Below are 19,778 nucleotides of genomic sequence, written 5' to 3' on the forward strand. Positions count from 1 at the left end.
CACTACAGCAAACGTAGCACACCTGGAATAAACGGTACCTCAAGAAACGTCACACGGTTCAAGGAAGATGTCATATGCAGGGCATCTGAAAATAGACGGCGTGCATGTGGAAAATGTTCCGGTTATTGAGCATCGCGTTGGTGGTTGTGCTGATGAGGCTCGGCGACTGCGCATATGCAAGGGGCGAATTCGGGCTGAAAGAGGATTACAGCCCGGGAATCTACCCCCAAAGTAAGCGACTTTGATCAGGTTCGGGGCTACGGACTTGATGTTGGCGGATAGAGAACTTCCTGTCTAGGTGTATGTACGCGCTTCGCCCCAAACGGTTGCCTTTCTTTGTCCTCCAAAATATCGGAATGCATTCCCGTCTCTGTCTGTGCAACAGCAGGATCAGTGCAGCCATGTGTAAACAAAGGGAGCCTTTAAGCAACGCTATCGTCATCGAGGTGTGTGTGTATGTGCATCTGTTGGCTCACTTCTGCACTTCTAATCATCATTGTTGCAATATGGCACACTCTGCAGAAGATTACTATGACATGCCTGTCGAGATGCTGCCGTCTGCAAACTTCGCAGGCCGCCCTACGAGCGACATCAGCATAGGCATGTACGACGGGCTCTGGGATTTGATGTTCTCACCCTCCTCTTATTCGTCCGAAGACGAAGCCGCAGAAGAAGGCAACGAAGCCGCTCTACAACAACGGACCCCACCGAGATCACCTCCTTCGCCGACGCAATTAGAGTCGCCAGTAAGACCAACAATCAGAGTAACGTCACCGACGCTCAGATATGAGGAGAGACAATGGAGAGAAAGCTGGGGCAACGATGAGAGCATGATAGATCGGCCACGGTTGAGGAAGAAGTCCCAGACAGCACCTCCCGGCGGCTTTGAAGCACAGGCTACACCACCCCTGGAGCCACGGCGAGCGATCAGTGTAAGGTTGAGCTACTCGAACACAATAAGGAGAAGGCGGCCGAAGTCGGATGAGGGGGTTGCGAACTGTTTGGACACCAAGAAGGTCTCCAGGGACGGGCGATTGGGACCACGCAAGGCATTGCCGAAACCACCATTATGCCAGGATAACGAGGCGACACCTCATCGTACGACGCGTGCTCTCGGCTTCTTTCCCGAGAAATCACGAGGGCAGGAGACTGTGAAACACAAGCAGCTTGGAACGCTAAACACTCTGAACACTGCTTTGGCGGACTTTGAGTCGAAGAGATTACCGACCTCGCCCAGCTCGATGCTAGAAACACCACGAGAATGTTACGCAACACCACCAGAGCGGCTTGGGACAAGTGAAACCTCAGGTAGCCCACGCTCATCTCGCTCGTGGGGTCGGAAGTCAGTCCGGTCTGTCAGACCTGTTGCTCATACAACCCACTCGCCCTCCTCCGCACGGCCAAACGTAGAAGCCCACCATACGCTAAAGCGCAAACACCAACGTGGAGATGTTGACGCGGCTGAACGGCGGAGAGTTTATCTACCCGGGGCCATCATGCTGGCAGAGCATCCAGCTAAGCTTCGCAGAGATTCTGTCGCAACGCTTGACCCATTTACGTTTGACCCCAAACTAGACTCGCCAGGAAGGCGAACATCGGATTCCGCAGGGCTGGACAGTATAGTAATCTTTTTCGAGGAGTTTGGTGTGGTCGCAAAGGTTACTGAAGCCACCTTTGACCAGTATTGGCTACGACAAAGTCTAAAGATGAGCGACGCCATGGATGAAGAGATGGAGGACTTTGTCGCCCGCAAGGCAAGCGTATCAAGCGTGAGGGAGGTAGGGCCAATGGGTCCCCGTGTCACACAAGGTCCTCCTGGGTTGAAGTCCTCGTTCTCGTCCGCGTCATCTGTGGTTTCTATGCACCCACCAGAAAAACGTAAGCGGAGCAGGCTGCGAGGACTGCTATCACCAGGCCTTCCTGGCGCAGCCTTTCTCAAGTCCCCTGCAGGCCGCGGACAGCAGATGGAAAGTTCATGACCAAGATAGCAATAGTGTAGATTGGATCAATCAAACCTTAGGGAGATGAGCCGCGTGTCACGATTCAGGCCGGGGTACCTGGGTACCTGGGGTGATGTTCTGCCAAGGTGTGATCGCGATGAGGTGCCATCCTGAACGGGTAGTTCACGACACATGGGCTGGCGGTTGCCAGTATGGGAGACGATCATTGAGCCTGGACTCTTCTTCTGCTGACATGTCTAACGCGAGGAAGAAAATTGATGGCGATCCGCCGTTTCCGCATTTCGCGTACCCATGGGCGATGACGACTGATGGCTGGCGATTCAGCCGTGCGGTAGACGCTTTGGGAATAAGACGGACATTGGCGCGGCGCCAGAGGAAAAACGTGTGGGTGACGCCTCTGCCACTGACAGCACAGTTTGCCAAATGCGAATGGACGCATGAAACCTGGTGGTCCCTCACCGAGTGTGGGTTCACGATAGGGTAGCACTGGGGAGTCCCCAGGATCGAGTGGCCAGGGCCACGGTGTTGGCTTCCGTGTGCCAAAAGTGAGGCAGCGAATGAAAATTGCTTCCGCCCCTTTATGTCCAATGAAACGCCAGACGGATGGCATCGATCGCCGGCGAGGATAGCCCTTCTGAGCTCACCTTGGCCCTTCGTCCACCGCTCAGCGCGGGCCGCATTCGTCAGACGCTCTCTGACACGAGCCAGCGCATCGCTCGTCCCCCATGCACCCAGGTGGTGCTAAAAGCACATCTTCCCCTTCGCAACCCGCATTCTCACTTATTCATCGCCTCGCAATTCTGACATTACCCCATTTGCTTCCTTCTTCACCACCACCATCTACCACCACCGTAAGATTTTCCTGCACAGACAAGCCCTTCTTTGGCCGTTGTTGCTGATCATCGTTTCGCCCAGCTTGCTTCTTACACCGCTACCACTATTCTTACCATCCCATCCCACCACCCCTCAGACGTCATGGCCTCGACTCTTGCGAGTAGTAGCAGTAGTAGTAGTAATACCTACGTCGCCTTCCTCGAACAAGCCAAGCACGACTTCTGCATGAGCAACGCACACCTCTCAGAGGAGGAGCTAAACCGCGCGTGGTTCCAGGCTGCCTGCCAACCGTCGCAACCCTCCATGGCCCACCAGGTCCCACGGTCAATGGCCTTCAACACGTCAAATATGACCCAGCTTCCAGTATGGACACATTTTTGGTCTTCTCGTCCCTGATCTAACACCCACTAGACAACTGGCTTCGAATCAATGGACCGGACTCGTTCTGCTCCCGTCATGAACCGCTCAGACTCGGCCATGACCGACAATCTACACCGCTCAAACACCACCTACTCTGGCTGGCCTTCAATGTCCCAAGAGTCCAACACCGACTACACACTCTACTCTGACACTTCCATGCGAAGACAGCCGACTCTCCAGTCGATGCCAGAGACTGCTTACAACAGCATCGCTGAGTACAGTGTTGGCGACTACGTCAGCAGCTGCATCCAGCCAGACAACTCTTCTTCCCTCCCCACCCCCCAGCATTCACAACAGTTGCAACTGACACCCAGCTTGCAGTGGAGTTCGTCTTCGGACGCCTCTTCACCCAGCACACCGTCAACCGCTCTGATGACGCCTGTTACTCAATCTAGTAACATGAGTCGTCAGGGTAGTTACAACCCTCTGTTTTTTGATAACATTTCCATGTCGCGCAATCAGTCAAATTCTTCATGTATGCCCATCCTCCCAGAGGATGGGTCGTTTCCTTATTCCTTTAACGTCGCATCCAAGCCCATCAGCGAGTCCGCTGATGGTTCTCATTTTCTCAACTTCACTGGCTCCTCCAGTGAAGCTTTCCTTTCTTCATCTGTTCCTGCAAGTGCGCATGCACTTGCGTCTTCCGACAACGATCAGTCGTGCCTGGCGGAGGATATGCGGAGGTCGACTTCAGCTTCATCAAGCGAGGGTTACTCGAGCGAGGTCTCTGCACCTTCATCGACCAACTCTCGTCAATCGCAACGCGAACGCGAGATCAACGCGCAAGCTGCGTCTCGCAAGATTGCCCCGAAGGCAATCGACAACAATGATGCGACCGAGTCTGCGTCATCAAATGCTCAGATGACAAGGATAAGGTCTGAGGATGGATCCTCTAAGACTGTCGGTGTCCTGTCAAAGACACCGTACGTGCGTCCTCAACACCCAAAGATCAAGTGTAACTTTTGCAACGAGCGACCCGATGGGTTCCGTGGCACACATGAGCTTGACCGTCACATTGCTCGCGCCCATGCCTCTCGCAGGAAGGGCTACATCTGCGTCGACTCTTCAGCCGACAAGAAGTTCCTCGCCAACTGTAAGCACTGCCGTAACAAGAAGGTGTACGGTGCGTACTACAACGCCGCCGCTCACCTTCGCCGTGCGCACTTCCATCCCCGCAAGAGGGGCAGGAAGGGCAAGAACGACGAGAAGCGTGGTGGCATCGGTGGCGGAGACCACCCTCCCATGGAGTATCTCAAGCAAAACTGGATCAAAGAGGTGGAGGTCGACAACAAGCCCACTCCTCAGTCACCCGAAAGCGCTTCCGACAACGACGCGTCTGAACAGATCGACAACACCTTCGACACTTCTTCGTACGAAGTAGACAACACTGCTGTTCCCGCTGCCGCCTACCCTCCGTCGCAACAGCCGCTTCCCATGGCCATGCCCATGCAAGTACCCATGATGGACCAAGTCCCTATTGACCCAAATCAATACATGGACTACGGTATGAACATGCATGCGAATGAGCCCATGGTGTTTGACAACAACACCTTCTTCGACCCCAACCTTCCTGTCCCCACCGACATGAGTAACTTCCAGTTCGACGCGTACATGGGTCCTTGAGCCCATGTATCCTTTTCCTCCTTCCTCCTTCCTCCTTCCTCCTTCACCCCCTTTCGCTTGACTCTTTGAGTCGCTGATGTATATAACGTTGGGTCTGCGCTGTTTGCTTTTTTCATCTTCGGCGTTCGATGTATTGACCACCAGTTTGACTTCCTATGGAGCAGCTGTGGTAGGTCTGCATCTTGGCGCTTTCTTGGTTTTGTCTATTCACGCTCGTCGACGTACATGGTAGAGATTTGCTGGGCTTATAGAGAGTGACGCTGTCCCTAGGGGCGCTCACATAACGTACCGATGTTACTGTCGCATAACGTTATTGCTCGCGTAGCTATTGCTACCGGGCTTCAAAGAAAGAAAAATACAATAATCAAAATACACATGTCTGCGTTGGTGTGATACTTGGTCATATCCTTTCCTCTCTTACCCATCTTCCCATCCTTGCCTTCGATATCAAGGAACAGTAAGTAGATGTGTTCCCATGCTCGCATGTCTTCTCTGAATAGATTCTTGACAACGTCTTTACCCACCTTTGTCGATTGTCATGTCTGTCACGAAGATGCTCGTCAGCAAGTCGTTTGTATTGTAGGTTACAAACATCAAGCCTTCGTGTACTTTTGTTCATTTTCAAAACGAAGGGGTCGTATGACTGATAATGAACATTGACTCGATGGCATATCGTGTGCATTGCTCCTGCTATTCCCTAAGCCTGCAGGTATACTAGCCAACTTCTTCAAGAAGCCCATACAACCCAAGATAGCGTCCTCAGCTTCGCCTCTAGACCAGAAAGATCTAGTAGCTAGAGTTGGGGTAGTTACCACCACCCTGCGTCGAGTTGTCGACGGGGTTGGCGGGTCCACCAGTCTGTCCCAATGCACCACCAGCCTGTGTTGCCTCGCCCTTTGACTGCTTAATAGCCTCTCTCGCCTCAGCTTGTTCAGCCTTCTTCCTATTCGATTGTTAGCACGCATCCAACCCACTCATATAGCATCCACCACTCACCTGTCCAGATCGCTCGCCAGATCAGGCTGCTCTCCACCACCACCCAGACCCTTCCCTCCCTGAGCCACCGCATCGGCTACACGTCCCTCGCCTGGTGCAGCCATTTGTTGCCCATCCAACTCCTTGTGCCTTCCTACGTCCTCATGAGTCAGACCTTTCCTCTCTTCGCCTGCTGGTGCGCCGTGTACGCCCATGCCTTCCTCAAACTTTGCGTTCCGTAGGCCCTCGGCGTCGGTGGCTTGCTTGGTGGGGATACGCTGGTCGACGGTGGCGGCGTTGTCGGTGGCGTTGAACTCTGTCTGGACTTGCTCTTTTGGGTCTTTTTGCGCTGGGTTGCCGGGTGTGGTGTAGGCTTGGTCTAGAGAGGGCTGCGAGGGGCCCTTGGGATCGAGACCGGACATGGTTGGTGTTGGTAGATGTGGTTGTGGTTGTGGGTAGGTAGAATGTCAATTGACAGGTGAGGATTTGGATGTACAAAGTATGTGAGTTGGAAATTATGTGGATTGGGTTTGTATATGGGAAATCAGGCTGGAGCTCTCGAGGATATTGTTTTGGCTATCTGCCACTGCTATGACGTCTGCGGGGTGGGCCCGTCATTCATTCCCGCCCCACCAATGCGCGCCGTTGTCATGTGAGGACGTGGAAAACAAACGTCTGAGCCGCGTTTTAGTCTTGTCTCGTAGTCATTGGTATCGGCGCGGCACGATGGCGGGAGGACTAGGTGCGAGATCGGTCCCAAAACTTGCATGCGGCCGTGCAACGAGAAACCAGATAGATACACACAGGTCTTCGTCTGTGCTGCCGCCTACAATAAAATTAACGTACTGAGGTGAAGAATGGTGCACTAATGTAGACTTCTGAGTTGTACATACAGATATAGTATTTGTAGTATTGTTTGTTACTTGCTGATATAGTAGGTGGCAGGTTCAGTACTTCTCTTGGACGGAGAGCGTGCTTGCTAATGAAACACGCCTCGGACGACCTTACTCAACTAGTGTTATGCTGCTGATTGTAGGAATAAATATCATACCATCGCCACAACCTCGTATCGCCTAATGTATGATAGAGGTATACGCACTGTAACCACTACAGGCCGTGGAATGATGAGCACGCGAGCTCGAACTCCTAACAATCCCATGAGCAACCCTGTGGGCTACAAAGCCGACCAGCCCATAGCCTAGATCTCCCTGAACGCCTTAAAGATGATTCCTGACCAAACGCCTTCGCTATGCTTGAAAAATGAACAGCCAGATATCACTCCGTTTCCATTTCCACGTCCGCCGAGGGCTCCCTTGTTTCGACGGTGTTTGTCGTTTCGCGGCTCTCTCGTTTCGATTCGGCTGCTTTAGCGGCTCTTTCACGGGTTCTGCGACACCACTCTTCTATCGATTCGGCGCCTCCTCCTTCAATTTTGATGGTCTTGGGTTCGGCTGGGACTCCCAGAACGGTGCCTTGGAAACGTGATTCGACGCCGGTCTTGCTGTGCTTCTTCATGAGAGCTAGGGAGCACTTAGTAAGTATACAGGTGTGTTGAAAGGCAATCGGACATACTGTTCAGGTAATCCTCCATTTCCTCCTGATCAAGCTGCTCTGTTGGATTCGTCGCAACTGGCTTGTAGATACCCGCTATGCGCCTGATCTCCTTGTTCTGATCGCCTTTGACCCATTCAATGAATTCGGTCACATCTGCTGTGTCCTCGGCGTCGCGGCGGGCTGCCTCATTCTCGCGGGCGCCCGTTTCCTCGTTGTACTCATCGAGGGGTTTGCGCAGGATTTCCTTCCACAGTTCTTCCCCGGCTGTCATGGTGGGCACGAGAAGGGCGCAATCCTGCATCGCCATGCGCACATCGCTAATGTCTGGTGTGAGGTCGTTGTGGTTGGAGAAGGCATTGTAGGCTGTGCGCTCTGCCAGTAGAGATAGATAGCGTGCCGTGAGGTCCACGATGGTGTCGACGGCCGAGGGTTTGCCGTGTTGGAAGCCCGTGGCGCGTAGAATGTGGAGGACGGCGGGCCGCAGCAAGTTGAGGAAGAGGTCGTTCTGGGACATGCTGGCGGCGGTGCGGGCGATGGAAGATGCAGAGGTCCGCTGTGGTGTGGTGCTGTTAGGGCGGGAACAGCAGGCGCATGGTGGGACTGTCCGGCGCAGCGAGTGTAAGGAAAGTGAAGGTACGCGACTGGAAAGCTTTGGCCCTTCACTGCGGTGACCGCCAAGGCCGCCGCCCGTGGAATGCCAACGCTTCCGACTCACCTGCCCCAACTTTCCCACAACCGCGCGCCCTCGCAAATGTCGCGTACCCAGGCGCGCAGTCCGAAAACTCCGTCCTGAATAACGAAACTCCCCGTACCGCGGCCCAAGATGAAGCTCAAACTCAAGAACCTGGGTGCGCCTTCTGGCGATGCGCCGCCCGCCGCACCTCCCCCGGCCGACGCGCCTACACCCGTTTCCGCGAAGCCGGGAGGTCTCAAGATCAAGTTCAAGCCCTCAGGACCCGCGGCGGGTGAGCCTGCGGATGGCCAGAACGGCGAAGGTGCCAAAGTCAAGCGCAAGTACACCAAGAAGCCTAAACTCGATGAAAGCGGCAACGTTATTCCCCCGGGAAAGCCTGGACCCAAGAAGAGGGCACGCGAAGACGGCGACGATGTCGACTCACCTGCCGCGAAGCGCAAGCCGAAACCCACCGCGAAGAGCCTCGCCATGGCCAACGACAGCGGCGACGACGACGACGATTACGCCGCAGTCCAACAACCTCCGCCCCAGCCTATCAAGTCACACAACCGCACTCAGTCTATCAAGCTCTCGATCAAACCAAAGGGAAGCATGACCTCGGCGAGACCAGCCATCCTAAAGGTCAAAGGCGCTGGAAAGCCACCAGTTAGACCCTATGGTGTCGGATACGACAGCGAGGCAGAAGAGGCGGAACCTGATCCGGCAATCGAGTCTCAGTTTGTGTTGCGTATGAAGCCAGGTCCAGACTGCGATCTACTGCGCAAATCTATCGAAGAGAAGACCATCGGCAAGAGTGTGTCACAGGGAGGGCCCGGCGTACACTTCCGATTCTTCGACCGCGAGGGCCGTCGGGCTATGCTCACTGTACAAGGCCGCCACTACGCTGCGACTATGGTCGAGCTACCCGCAGTTATAGAGTCACTGAAGAGTTGGAACAAGAAGGACTGGGTCAAGACCGCAGACGTCTGCCAGATGCTGCTAGTCCTGGACGAAGTTAAGAACGAGGAGGAAGCGAAGAAGTACCCTCTGCCATCCTACATCTCGCCAGATACCCACCGGTTTCCCCACGGTCTGACGCCACCTATGAAGTGGGCCCGCAAGCGACGCTTCCGCCCACGCAAATCATACATCGACGTTGAGCGCGCCGAAGCATCGTTACACCGACTACTGGAAGCCGACGAGCTTGCTGAATCAACCAAATATGAAATGGTAGATAGCGAAGCCGAGAGTTCAGAGGAGTCGAGTTCAGAAGAAGAGGTCGACGACGAGGAGATGGCAGACGCTACTCAAGTGGAAGAAATGGATGCCGACCAACTGGAGCAGATGCTTGCCGAAGGACTCATGGATGACGAGGTCGAGTTCCAGGGCGACAACGACCAACTGAAGGCCCTGCTCGCAAACAACGACAACGTGCAAGTCGAACAAGCCGACACGCCAACAACCGCTCACGACGTCGCCATGCACGCTCTCAGCCAGAACGGAAACGTGGTTGTCGAAACCGAGACGGCAGCCTCTACACCCGCAGCCGCGACATCTGCAGACGACGATGATGACGACGACGACGAAGACTCAGATGAGGACGTCGATGAGGTGGACGAGGCCGCCGCAGCAGAGGAACAGCGTCAAGAGCAGCTTCGGGGCGAAATCGCAGAGTTGGAGAGAGCTATTGTCCAAAGCACAGAAGCACGCGACAGACACACCAACTTCCTCTTTAAGAAGCGCGCACAAACTCAAATCGACAAGCAGAAGGCGGATCTTGCAATCAAGCGTAAGCAGCTGAACGAGGAGGCTGATGAGTGATCATACTTGGGCCAGGTTTTGTTCTTTTCCATTGAAGGGTTGGTCATGAACGTTGGGTAGCGGTGTTTATCATATGTAGCATCGCTTTGGCGTTCTCACTGGACACGGAGCATTCATATGGCGTTTTTTCTATGCTTGGGTGCAGTATTTATGGCTCCATAGCGGATATTCCCAATTTCAATTATCATTCGTCCAGAGAGGTCCTAGGGGTGACATTCTCTGATGCCCATCCACGGATTCAGGGTTGTCTTCTTGAGAAGGAAAACTGATTGGCCCCTTCTACTTGGAACGAACACGAATCTACCCACTCCTTCATATGTTTATCGAATGCTGCACGCATGCAACATAGCTGCAGTACATTTGGAGTCAGCTTACATGCTACTGGTGCCCTCAGTTTTAGCCCCGCTCGATGCGCATCAGTGCCCAGGTATGGTCTATCGCTATCAGCATTGAACATCAGTGCCTTGAGTTCATCTGCGGCGTAGTATTTGGGGTCTTATCTAATTTGTCTGGTCTGCTTGTTGTGCTCGGAACAGCCGTCGTGCAGAGTCTATCCATGCGCCTTAACTACACCGCTGGAGTTGCTGCGCTAGCGGATATGTGAGTACCCAGATATGTACTGCATCGCTTTCCTCTCGATGGTGACGACTGATCATACACCCTGGTAGTTTTTATTCCACGGAGCGATATTACAGCGACAAAACAGCTCGAAAGACAGCGTGACCAGAAGCCGTTCAAAATGAACAAGTATCCTGGAGATTATAACTACTTACCTTTGGGAAACGGTGTTCGATGGTTGGTCAAGAATGACGGAACCTTCCCTCTGCCAGATTTGCCTGACGATGCTTTATGCCTCACTGCTTCGGTTGAGAAATACCGCATGGAGACGAAGGGCAATATTCGAATCCTCGAGCTTCTCCCTGGGGAATTCAGCGATCTGTTACGATGCCGATTGCGCACTGCGGCACTTGAAAGCAACCCGGTATACGATGCACTCTCGTACAGGTGGGGAGACCCGAAATTCACGGGTAGAATAATCCTCAAGGACAAACCTTTCCCTGTGACTCCGTCACTCGAGAATGCTCTGAGGCATGTGCGTCTACCACACAGTGTGCGCTATATTTGGGCAGACGCTGTTTGCATTAATCAAAGCGACGATGAAGAACGCGGTAATCAAGTTTATCTGATGAAAGAGATATACTCTCGGTGCAGAACTGTGAGAGTCTGGATTGATGTGGAGCTTGATCCTAAGAGTCCTGTCGTTAAGAGGCTCCTCACACTTCACCTACAAAGCACTAAGGATCAGCTGGGCGACGATCCCGAATTTTGGAAGCCACTTCTCCCAATTCTTCAAAACGAGTATTGGGACAGACTCTGGATACAACAGGAACTTGCCTTTGCTCCAAAATTGGTATTCCACTGCCGGGGAGTGGCTATCACCGGGGACTGCTTGATGGCATTCCAACATCAGATGTTCCGAAAGTCGGCTCGTGACGAGGGGCCTTTCGGCGTAGACAATGTGTGGAGTCTGTTCAGACCGCTCGTGTCAACCACCAAGGCCCCAGCACGGAACTTAGCTTATTGGCGGGAGATGATGAAGAACAAAGTGCCAGTCGATCCACATACTCTCCAACCAGACTTTTCCCTCCTCACGCCAAAGGCCGACTGGCAACTTGATCCCATAAAATGGGGTCCGTCGCTGAGCACAAGTCCGATCTATTTATTGGGCATGTTGCGGCTATCACAGGCCTTGAACGCAACGGAGGCAAGAGATCGGGTGATTGCCACTCTAAACCTAGTCATCGACTATAATGACGATGGAACCGAAACGAGCTACGACCAGAGCCTTACTGAACGCTATAAACGCGTCACTCGACTACTGCCATTCAAATGCAACGGCCTCCAGTTTCTGGCCCTGGCAAGAATTCACAACAACTCAGATCCTGCTGTCAAGGGCTTGCCTTCATGGGTTCCAGATTGGGGTTTGCCGGGAAACGCAGACTATTTCTCAGGCCCTTTTCACGCCGCAGGCAACTTGCCTATGTACGGTACGCCCTTTTTTGGTCTCGAAGACGAAGACGATGTTCTACGCGCTAGGGGGTTTCGGTATGCTAAGGTCAACGAAACACTCTCATCTACCAACAACGCCTTCTCTCCACTCTCGGTCTTATCACATCTATTCATTTCTGCTACAGACTCCACTGGATGTAATTTTGACGATATCAAGAAGCTCGGATCCACGATCATTGGCCCAGCCATTTCCGAGCTCCGCATAGGTCCTGACTATTTTAGCCGCAACGAAATCGTTCTTTACACGGGTATCCTGCTTGGTTATTCATTCGTCACTCCTGGGATTCGCATTGTCGATCTACTTCCTTACGCAACGGACGTCTACGATAAATCCCAGAGAGATTTGAAAGTTACACTCAGAGCTTTGCGCAAGTTCCGTGATCTCCGCCCTCCATGTCTTCGCTGGCTCGACCTCGAAAGTCTATCCGCTGCTATTCAGAAAACACATAACCAGACTGAGCGCTTCGGGCATTTCGTCCAGCTAGCACACAAGACTTTGTCATCCGGATGCTTGGCTTCAACATCTACTGCCACCACTCTTGCCATCACGGAAGGGAAAGCTCTGGTGGAGACTGATGACGAGATATGGATTCTATTTGGCTGTCCAACACCCATGGTTCTTCGTCGTACTGCTTCACACTTCCTCGTTGTTTTCCCAGCCTATATGTGTGATGTCATGAATGGAGAGGCGATGGATGGGGTTATTACTCCTGATGACGATTATGGTGGCTGGCCTAGGGCCCTGGCAGAAAGACGTTTGGGCACTACTCAAGCCTTCTCATATGAGTCAGGAAGAAGCAACCGGCGGGTGGAAGTAATCCGCATCAGATAGATGCCTGTTTGAGAAGGTATTGCGGTGCGAAGTGATGAGACCTGTGATCGGCAAGACAGTTCCCAGTGTGAGAACGGATTCGTAGAGGTACAATTCACGGGACTACGCTTCGAGCTTCTTTCTCGAAGGGTATCCTAGATACATTGCATGCACCCAGCAACTCCCAAAGTGCCTGCCTCTTCGATGCATAACCATGTACTTTTGACACAGTTTTGTTTTGCTTCAGGATCATAGGTCAGAGCGTCAAAACTGTATGTAGAAACCATTGAGGTCTACTGCCGTCTGTTGCTACACATGAACCATCACACGATATCACAAGCGGCATGAAATCATCCAATAAACGATTAAAAGAATCGATTTCCCCAACTCTCCAACACGGGTATATACAACGAACCAAAGAAACCGTATGCGACTAGAGTGAGACCGCCATTCATGAGTTCATCCAACGAAAAGAGACAATGCGCCTTTTCCAAACAAATAGAACACCCTGACAAGGAAGACGACGCTTCAACGCTCAAAAAAGCGGCGATACCGCGCGAACAGAAGTGGGTAGCAAGAATGTAGCAGCTGACAGCAGCAAGAATAAACAACCCAAGATGGAGATAAGCAAAGAAACCCCAGCGCCAAGTCGTCATGATGATGATGGGAAAAGAGACAAAGAAAAACAAGGCGTGTATGTACATGCCAGTGTCCGCAAACGGAGCACCAAGAATAGACAAGAGTACATCAAAGAGAAGAAAGACAAAGATCAATCGCTTTCCAGCAACTGTCTAATCTTCTCGTAGAAACTCGCTGGATACTGACGAATCTCATCGTCGGTGGGCGGGCTCTTATTCGGATCTCTAAACCGATCTGCGACCCGTTGGATAATCTGGCCGAGCAACTCCTGTGGTATTCTCAGGTCTTCTCCGCCGTCGGGGTAGAGGAAAGGATCTCGCTCGTCGAGGAGTTGGGCTACGTTTGGTCGGCGCGAGGCATCGCGTTGCAAGCAGCGACGGAGCGTAGCTTTGAGGCCGGGAGGGACGCGGACATCGCCGACACCGAGGTCGGGGATTTCGATCTTGTAGTCGCGGTTTACAATGGCGAGGACACGCGCCATTTGGTTGGTGATGTGTGCGAAGGGAGGGCGGCCGTAGACCATTTGGTAGAGGATGCAGCCTAGACTCCAGACGTCCGAGGGTTTGCCGAGCGCCATGTCCTTGGAGCCGTTGCCGTTGGAGAGCAGGCCTCGGGCGCCACCGGCTGAGTCTTCGAGCGACTCTGGAGACATGTAGTTTGGGGTACCGATGTGCGAGTCGCGGTGCACGTTTACGGTGTGGTCGACTTCGATGGCGTTGGCAATGCCGAAGTCGATGAGCTTTAAGCGGCCAGAGGTGAGGAGAAAGTTCGCGGGTTTTAGGTCAGAGTGGACAATGTCGTGGTCGTGGACTGCGCCGACGCATTCGAGCATTTCTTTCCAGTAGTAGCGTGTGAAGCTTAGGTCTAGTTTGCCGTCTCCGTCGGCGGGATCGAGCTTCATTCGTATTATACGGGCGAGGTCAGATTCTCCGAGTTCCATAAGCTGGGGCATGTTAGTATATAACTTTGCCTTGTTTCAAGATACACGTACCACACTCAGCACTTGACGTTGCTCATCGACCTCCCAATCGTATAGTCGCACAACGCGGTCAACGTTCTTCAGCTTCTGTAGAAGGTCGATCTCGCCCTTGAAGCCCCGTACAGTGGCTTCGTCTGCATCCTCAAGCTTGACTCTCTTCAGCGCCAAAAGCTTGAAATTCTCTGCCATGACGCGGTACACGGCCGAACTGCCTCCTCTTCCTATCCTGTCCATTTGCGAGTAATGCTTTCCATTGACTGATAGTGTGCTCCTCTTCTTTCTTTCTCTCGTCTTCGTTGTGGCTGCTCCAGCAGCAGTAGTCGCCGTCTCCAACACTGACATCTTCGGCGGCGGCGGAGGTGCCGGTCGTCGTGGAGTGTTCGCACTCAGCGCCTGGAGCGGCATCTGCTTTTCTTGTTGCTGCGAAGATCGTTGTATCGGTGATTGGTGCTCTGGTTGTGGTTGCATATGGCGATCCTCTGCAACCTTCATGACAGAACCGGTGACCTTCAGGACGGAATCCGGGACGTTCTCAGGCTGCGACTTGACCGCGGAGATGGGCATGTTCTCCTGGTCTTGAGAGGGATGGTGTTCCTCCTCGCTCTGGGGCGTCCTCCGAAACCGTCTCATGGGCGCACCTCGCAGTGGCACTCGCTTTATTCGCAAACTTGGTGCAGGTGTGACGGTATCCTGCACTGGCGTGTTGGAGCCAGAGGCATTGCGCGATATCTTCAGCTTGGGTTTCCTCTTCTCAGGCGAATCGACGTCACTGCCTTGCGCAAGAAGTGCCGTCGTCAAAGCGCTGAGCTTCATTGGTTGTGGTATCTCATCATCGGAACTGTCGCCAATGTTGATGTTCTGCATCATGGGCGCATCCGCTGAGAAGCCCTGCGACTGCCCCAGTACGGATAGCGGAGAGTCTCTCCTGGGTCGTATTGAGGAATGCGCACGCATGCGCCCATACGAGGGCGTGGGAGAAAGTGTAGCCATTCGATTGTCGCGTCGAGATTCGGCAAGCGCGTTGCTTTCTATGTGCTCGTCGGGTTACGTGGATAGCGATTGTTAGCTAAGGGTTAGTTGCGCATTCATCCGGAAGGTGGGCGGGCGATTTCGTGGTAAAGATGGGTTGAAGTTGGCGTTCATGGATACTTAGGTAGCGCGCGAATCCTGAGACTCGCGTGGCCGCGTTGCTGAGGTAACTGCGATAAACAAACAGCCGAGGCACCATGCTGCAAAATGCCCCACACGTTTGACGTCAAAGCTGCTTCGCTATGCAAGACTAGGCCTGCCTGTGCATTCTATCTGTCTTGACATTTAGACGTTGCAGCAATCAGTGATTTGACGTGTGACCCTACTGCCATCAGATGAAGACATGGTAGCATCAATACCTAGGTAGTCGATAGATGATCAATGTAGCGAGTAGGAATATGGCATAGATGCTGATAGTCTACATTGTCTACAGTGCATGCATGCATCATGTGAACGTTGGGCAAACTGCCCATCTGAGATAGAACCACAGCAAATATACCGTGATCTAAACACACCCAGCTTCATGTCCACTCTCTGCATCTACACAAGAGATGTATCGAGAGGGCCTGATGTAATGAACGATCTTTTGATGTCGCTATCTAATCTTCAAACAGTCGTAACCACCACTGAACTTCATACGCTGAGACGATTACCAACCCATAGTGGCATGCGCAGATACGCCTCCGATTCCGCGCCTGAGTCCTCTCCAAAACGCCATCGCCTACCCATGCAGCCAAACAACAGAGATCTAATGCATATAATCATAGCTTTGCGCGCTGCGGTGCATCCTCAAGCACGACAGCTACCACAGCAGCAATGTCATCCGGTTTGCCACCGTGCCAATTCTCCCCAGGGTAGTATCGTTGTACTTCTTTGGCGAAGGGGCCATCCCGACGAGTGTTAAGCCCCGTCACCTTTGCCTCCTTCGCGATCGCAACAGCCACCTTGGCTTGGAGGGAGGAGCTGTCAGCTTTACGAGCTGAGTCGGCCTGTACCAGCTTTGCTAGATCCTGTCCAACCTCAATGGTGCCATCTTTCTCGACCCAAGCACCCAGGTCGACCATGTGACGACTGACAATACCGAGCGCATCCTGTGGGCTCAGGTTGTCCCACACACCATCGGTTGCAAAGAGTAGAACGTCGCCATGGCGTACTTTGTGGTGCGTTATACTCGACTCCTTTGGCATATCCGAGAGTGTGGATGGGCCTCCGAATACGGCCATTTGCACGAGCATGCGCTGGGGAGTTTTGGAAAGCTGATACGGGGTATTGAAGGCGTGCGTCTGAGGCTGCGTGAAGTGTCGTACGGCATTGAGTCCTAGATGCATGAATCCTGAATCTCCCAGGTTGGCTACTTCGACGTTGCCATCCGGTTCGGCAACAGCCAGGCATGCGGTGCTACCACCACCCTCAATGGTGTCATCATCCGTGACCTCGTCGTACGCGACCTGGAGGAGGTCTTTCGGGTGTAATGCTGTCGTGTTGAATCCGTGCGGCCATGAGCGCGCGGCGCAAGCCATGTACTCGCACAATCCGTGAGAGAAGTCGGCGGGGTCCAATCCAGACTCGACCCATCCTCCTACTCCATCTGCAACACCAAATGTCGTGGTCTTTGTGTTTCCCACCTGGCTGAAAAAGAAAGCATCCTGGCCACTTTTCGCTCGTTTCCGCTTGTCTATGGCCTCCTTGCATTCGCGCAGGTCCTCAACCTTGCTACTGCTGGGGTCATGCAGCGGTCGTGTAAACAGATTCTGCTCCGCATTGAAGCGATCCTGCTTGGCTGAGTAGGATGCCGCAACATGGTATGTATATTGCGGCGTACTCCGCCAGTTGTGTGAAGTCGAATGAAAGGAGCGTAAGCCGACAGTGGCCGGAGAGGTATCTCTGTTCAGCGGGCAGGTTGGTTGTGCGAAATTGGAAGGCATGCGCTGCGAATGAAGGCCGCTTGTTCGACTAGATGAGGCAGGCGCTGCCAATGGAGATGCGGCGAGAGCAAACAGGAAGAGGCCACTAGATGAGGCGCGTCGCGACACAGGTGGAAGTCGCGCAAGGCCCGCAGCGCTGGTAATCGCAAATGACATGGCCACAGCCAGAGCCTGGAGAGGGGAGTCAGTACGTGGGAATTGGCAGCAGAATCAGCGCCTGTTGGCGGTGCCGTACCTCTGCGACAAATTATGTTGAAGGAAAAGGGACTTCTGGGCTAAGAAATCACATTGGCCGTCGTCATTGCCGATCGGCTAGTTCGTGGAGTACTTACAATTATCTGAAGCATGCTTGTTGGGTAGATATAGCAGGAAATACCCCAATAGCAAACTAGGAATAACAGAAAGGCATTGTTTTACTGAGATCTGGTCTCTACCTGCAGAGCATACTCGTCTAGACCAAACACTGCAGGTGCTTCAAGCTTCGTCTCAAACGCGGAGTATGACATAACCGGCGCTAGCTCAGCCCTATCGCCTAAACCCGTGGTCTGGCTCGGAACTTCTTTTCGAGATACTTCCCCCGAGCACCAACATCCTTCCCCGCCGCGGGACCCGTAGTCACCATGAGCATGCACCCGGCGCGACAAGCCTATGTTGAGGAGGAGAATGGCGCGGTACGTACCCTGAGTTGCAGCGATAGGCTGGCGCAGAAGCATCGCGGGCTTCGTAGCTCAGTCGCAACTTCTGTTCGCATAAAAGCTGACCATAGCCCCCAGGCTGATGCGATGGAGGGCATCGACCTTTCCAGTGTCCCGCTCGACCGTAACCATGCCATGCCCGGCGGAGGAAACGCGTCGGCCCATTCCCTTATGGAGGACTTCGACCGCAAACGACGAGCAGCGCAGTTAATCGTACCGACCGCCGACCGCGATGTCAAAGCCAAGCTGCGATCGCGAGGTGAGCCCATCACCCTATTCGGCGAGGGGCCCTCTGAGCGACGCGACCGACTCCGAGCTTTGCTTGCAGAGGCAGCAGAAGCACTAGGCGAGGATGCGGCAGATGTCGACATGCAAGATGCGGAGGAAGCCCCGGGTGATGAGCAGGAAGAGTTCTATACCCAAGGCACGCAGTCGCTACTGGACGCGCGACGGAACATGGCCAAATACTCTTTACCCCGCGCAAAGGAGCGCGTCGCGTTCCAGCGTCGCGAAGCTACCATTCCCCTCAAAACCCACGTCGAGTTCCGGAACAAGATCAAGGACCGTCTCAAGGGGTTCGAGCTGTATGGGTCGCAAACCGCAGATCGTCCAGTGAGCATTGTGCGCGTCTCGCCCAACGGCAAGTATGTCGCATATGGTACCTGGGGCGGAAAGGTTGCGCTGTTGGAGATTCCCAGCTTGGAACAGAAGAAGGCGTATCGTGGTGGACACACGGAGCGTGCTACCGGCATAGACTGGATGCCAGGCGCGACATTACAAGGTAGCAACGTCTCAACCTCTAGCGTAAACTTCGCATCTGGCGGAGCAGGGGGCAAGATTCAGCTTTGGTCGCTGGATGACGACAAGCCCCTACGTACCCTCGAAGGCCATACCGACCGCGTCTGCAGAGTAGCATTCCATCCGTCGGGACAATACCTGGCTTCCGCTTCTGACGACACGACATGGCGACTCTGGGACGTCAACACCGGTCAGGAACTTCTCATGCAAGAGGGTCATTCAAAAGAAGTCTATACCGTGAGCTTCAGCGGTGATGGATCATTGGTTGCAAGTGCTGGCCTTGACAGTATCGGCCGCGTGTGGGATGTGCGTACAGGTCGTGTCATCTACATGTTGGAGAGCCACATCAAGCCCATCTACGGTCTCGATTGGTCAACGGACGGCCATCGCCTTCTGTCCGGTTCAGGTGACGGTTTCATGAAGTGCTGGGACGTTCGAGCGATGAGAGAGACAAACTCAATTGCAGCCAACACAGGAGGTGTCACAGACCTCCGATGGTTTAAGGGTACAGATGGACCGGCCAGCGGAGTACCGTTACAGGAGAACAGTGAAGGAGAAGTCATACCAAAGAAAGCCTCTACGTTTGTCATCTCGTCTGGCTTTGACAAAAACGTTCAGATCTTCTCGGCAGATGACTGGGCACACTGCAAGACACTTCAAGGTCACTCAGGTCCTGTTTTCAGTACCGACGTAACGAGTGACGCGTCTTGGATCGTCAGTGGAGGCAAAGATCGCACTGTCAAGTTGTGGGCCAGGGACGACAACGGCGGAATATGAGAACAGAGCTGCTACACAACGCTATGACTCATCACGTCAGACGGCAACAGCCACGAACACGCGACAAAAGCAAGGGGAGCGGAGGCCATACGTTTGAAAGGAGACACAAAGGTTAGTGCTTTCCCTCTCTACACTGAAACGGGGACGTTGAACACAGAATGTCCATAGCTTTGAACCGAGATACCCAGTACTCC

The 19,778-nt window shown here is 53.5% G+C and overlaps 7 protein-coding genes across 7 annotated transcripts; 3 read left to right on the forward strand and 4 right to left on the reverse strand.

Annotated features, from left to right (window-relative positions):
* Positions 1-506: 506 nt before the first annotated feature.
* J4E92_006770 (uncharacterized protein) lies at positions 507-4,838 on the forward strand (the record flags this gene model as incomplete). Its single annotated transcript, XM_051498136.1, has 4 exons — positions 507-1,098; positions 1,624-1,878; positions 2,932-3,158; positions 3,207-4,838. 4 exons carry the CDS (start codon positions 507-509, stop codon positions 4,836-4,838), a joined length of 2,706 nt encoding a protein of 901 aa, XP_051351862.1.
* A 786-nt stretch (positions 4,839-5,624) lies between these two features.
* Positions 5,625-6,235, reverse strand: J4E92_006771 (uncharacterized protein; the record flags this gene model as incomplete). The annotated part of the gene is made up of 2 exons (XM_051498137.1): positions 5,625-5,781; positions 5,835-6,235. The coding sequence occupies 2 exons, from the start codon at positions 6,233-6,235 to the stop codon at positions 5,625-5,627; spliced, it is 558 nt and encodes a 185-aa protein (XP_051351863.1).
* An 853-nt stretch (positions 6,236-7,088) lies between these two features.
* J4E92_006772 (uncharacterized protein) lies at positions 7,089-7,881 on the reverse strand (the record flags this gene model as incomplete). Its single annotated transcript, XM_051498138.1, has 2 exons — positions 7,089-7,333; positions 7,386-7,881. The coding sequence occupies 2 exons, from the start codon at positions 7,879-7,881 to the stop codon at positions 7,089-7,091; spliced, it is 741 nt and encodes a 246-aa protein (XP_051351864.1).
* A 309-nt stretch (positions 7,882-8,190) lies between these two features.
* On the forward strand, positions 8,191-9,861 carry J4E92_006773 (uncharacterized protein; the record flags this gene model as incomplete). The annotated part of the gene is made up of 1 exon (XM_051498139.1): positions 8,191-9,861. One exon carries the CDS (start codon positions 8,191-8,193, stop codon positions 9,859-9,861), a length of 1,671 nt encoding a protein of 556 aa, XP_051351865.1.
* Positions 9,862-13,511: 3,650 nt separating this feature from the next.
* Positions 13,512-15,350, reverse strand: J4E92_006774 (uncharacterized protein; the record flags this gene model as incomplete). The annotated part of the gene is made up of 2 exons (XM_051498140.1): positions 13,512-14,324; positions 14,373-15,350. 2 exons carry the CDS (start codon positions 15,348-15,350, stop codon positions 13,512-13,514), a joined length of 1,791 nt encoding a protein of 596 aa, XP_051351866.1.
* An 800-nt stretch (positions 15,351-16,150) lies between these two features.
* Positions 16,151-17,661, reverse strand: J4E92_006775 (uncharacterized protein; the record flags this gene model as incomplete). Its single annotated transcript, XM_051498141.1, has 2 exons — positions 16,151-17,485; positions 17,647-17,661. The coding sequence occupies 2 exons, from the start codon at positions 17,659-17,661 to the stop codon at positions 16,151-16,153; spliced, it is 1,350 nt and encodes a 449-aa protein (XP_051351867.1).
* Positions 17,662-17,934: 273 nt separating this feature from the next.
* On the forward strand, positions 17,935-19,584 carry J4E92_006776 (uncharacterized protein; the record flags this gene model as incomplete). The annotated part of the gene is made up of 2 exons (XM_051498142.1): positions 17,935-17,985; positions 18,088-19,584. 2 exons carry the CDS (start codon positions 17,935-17,937, stop codon positions 19,582-19,584), a joined length of 1,548 nt encoding a protein of 515 aa, XP_051351868.1.
* Positions 19,585-19,778: the final 194 nt, after the last annotated feature.

The sequence above is a fragment of the Alternaria infectoria genome, assembly GCF_024043175.1.
Source record: "Alternaria infectoria strain BMP 0036 chromosome Unknown scaffold_10, whole genome shotgun sequence".
Lineage (NCBI taxonomy): Eukaryota > Fungi > Ascomycota > Dothideomycetes > Pleosporales > Pleosporaceae > Alternaria > Alternaria infectoria.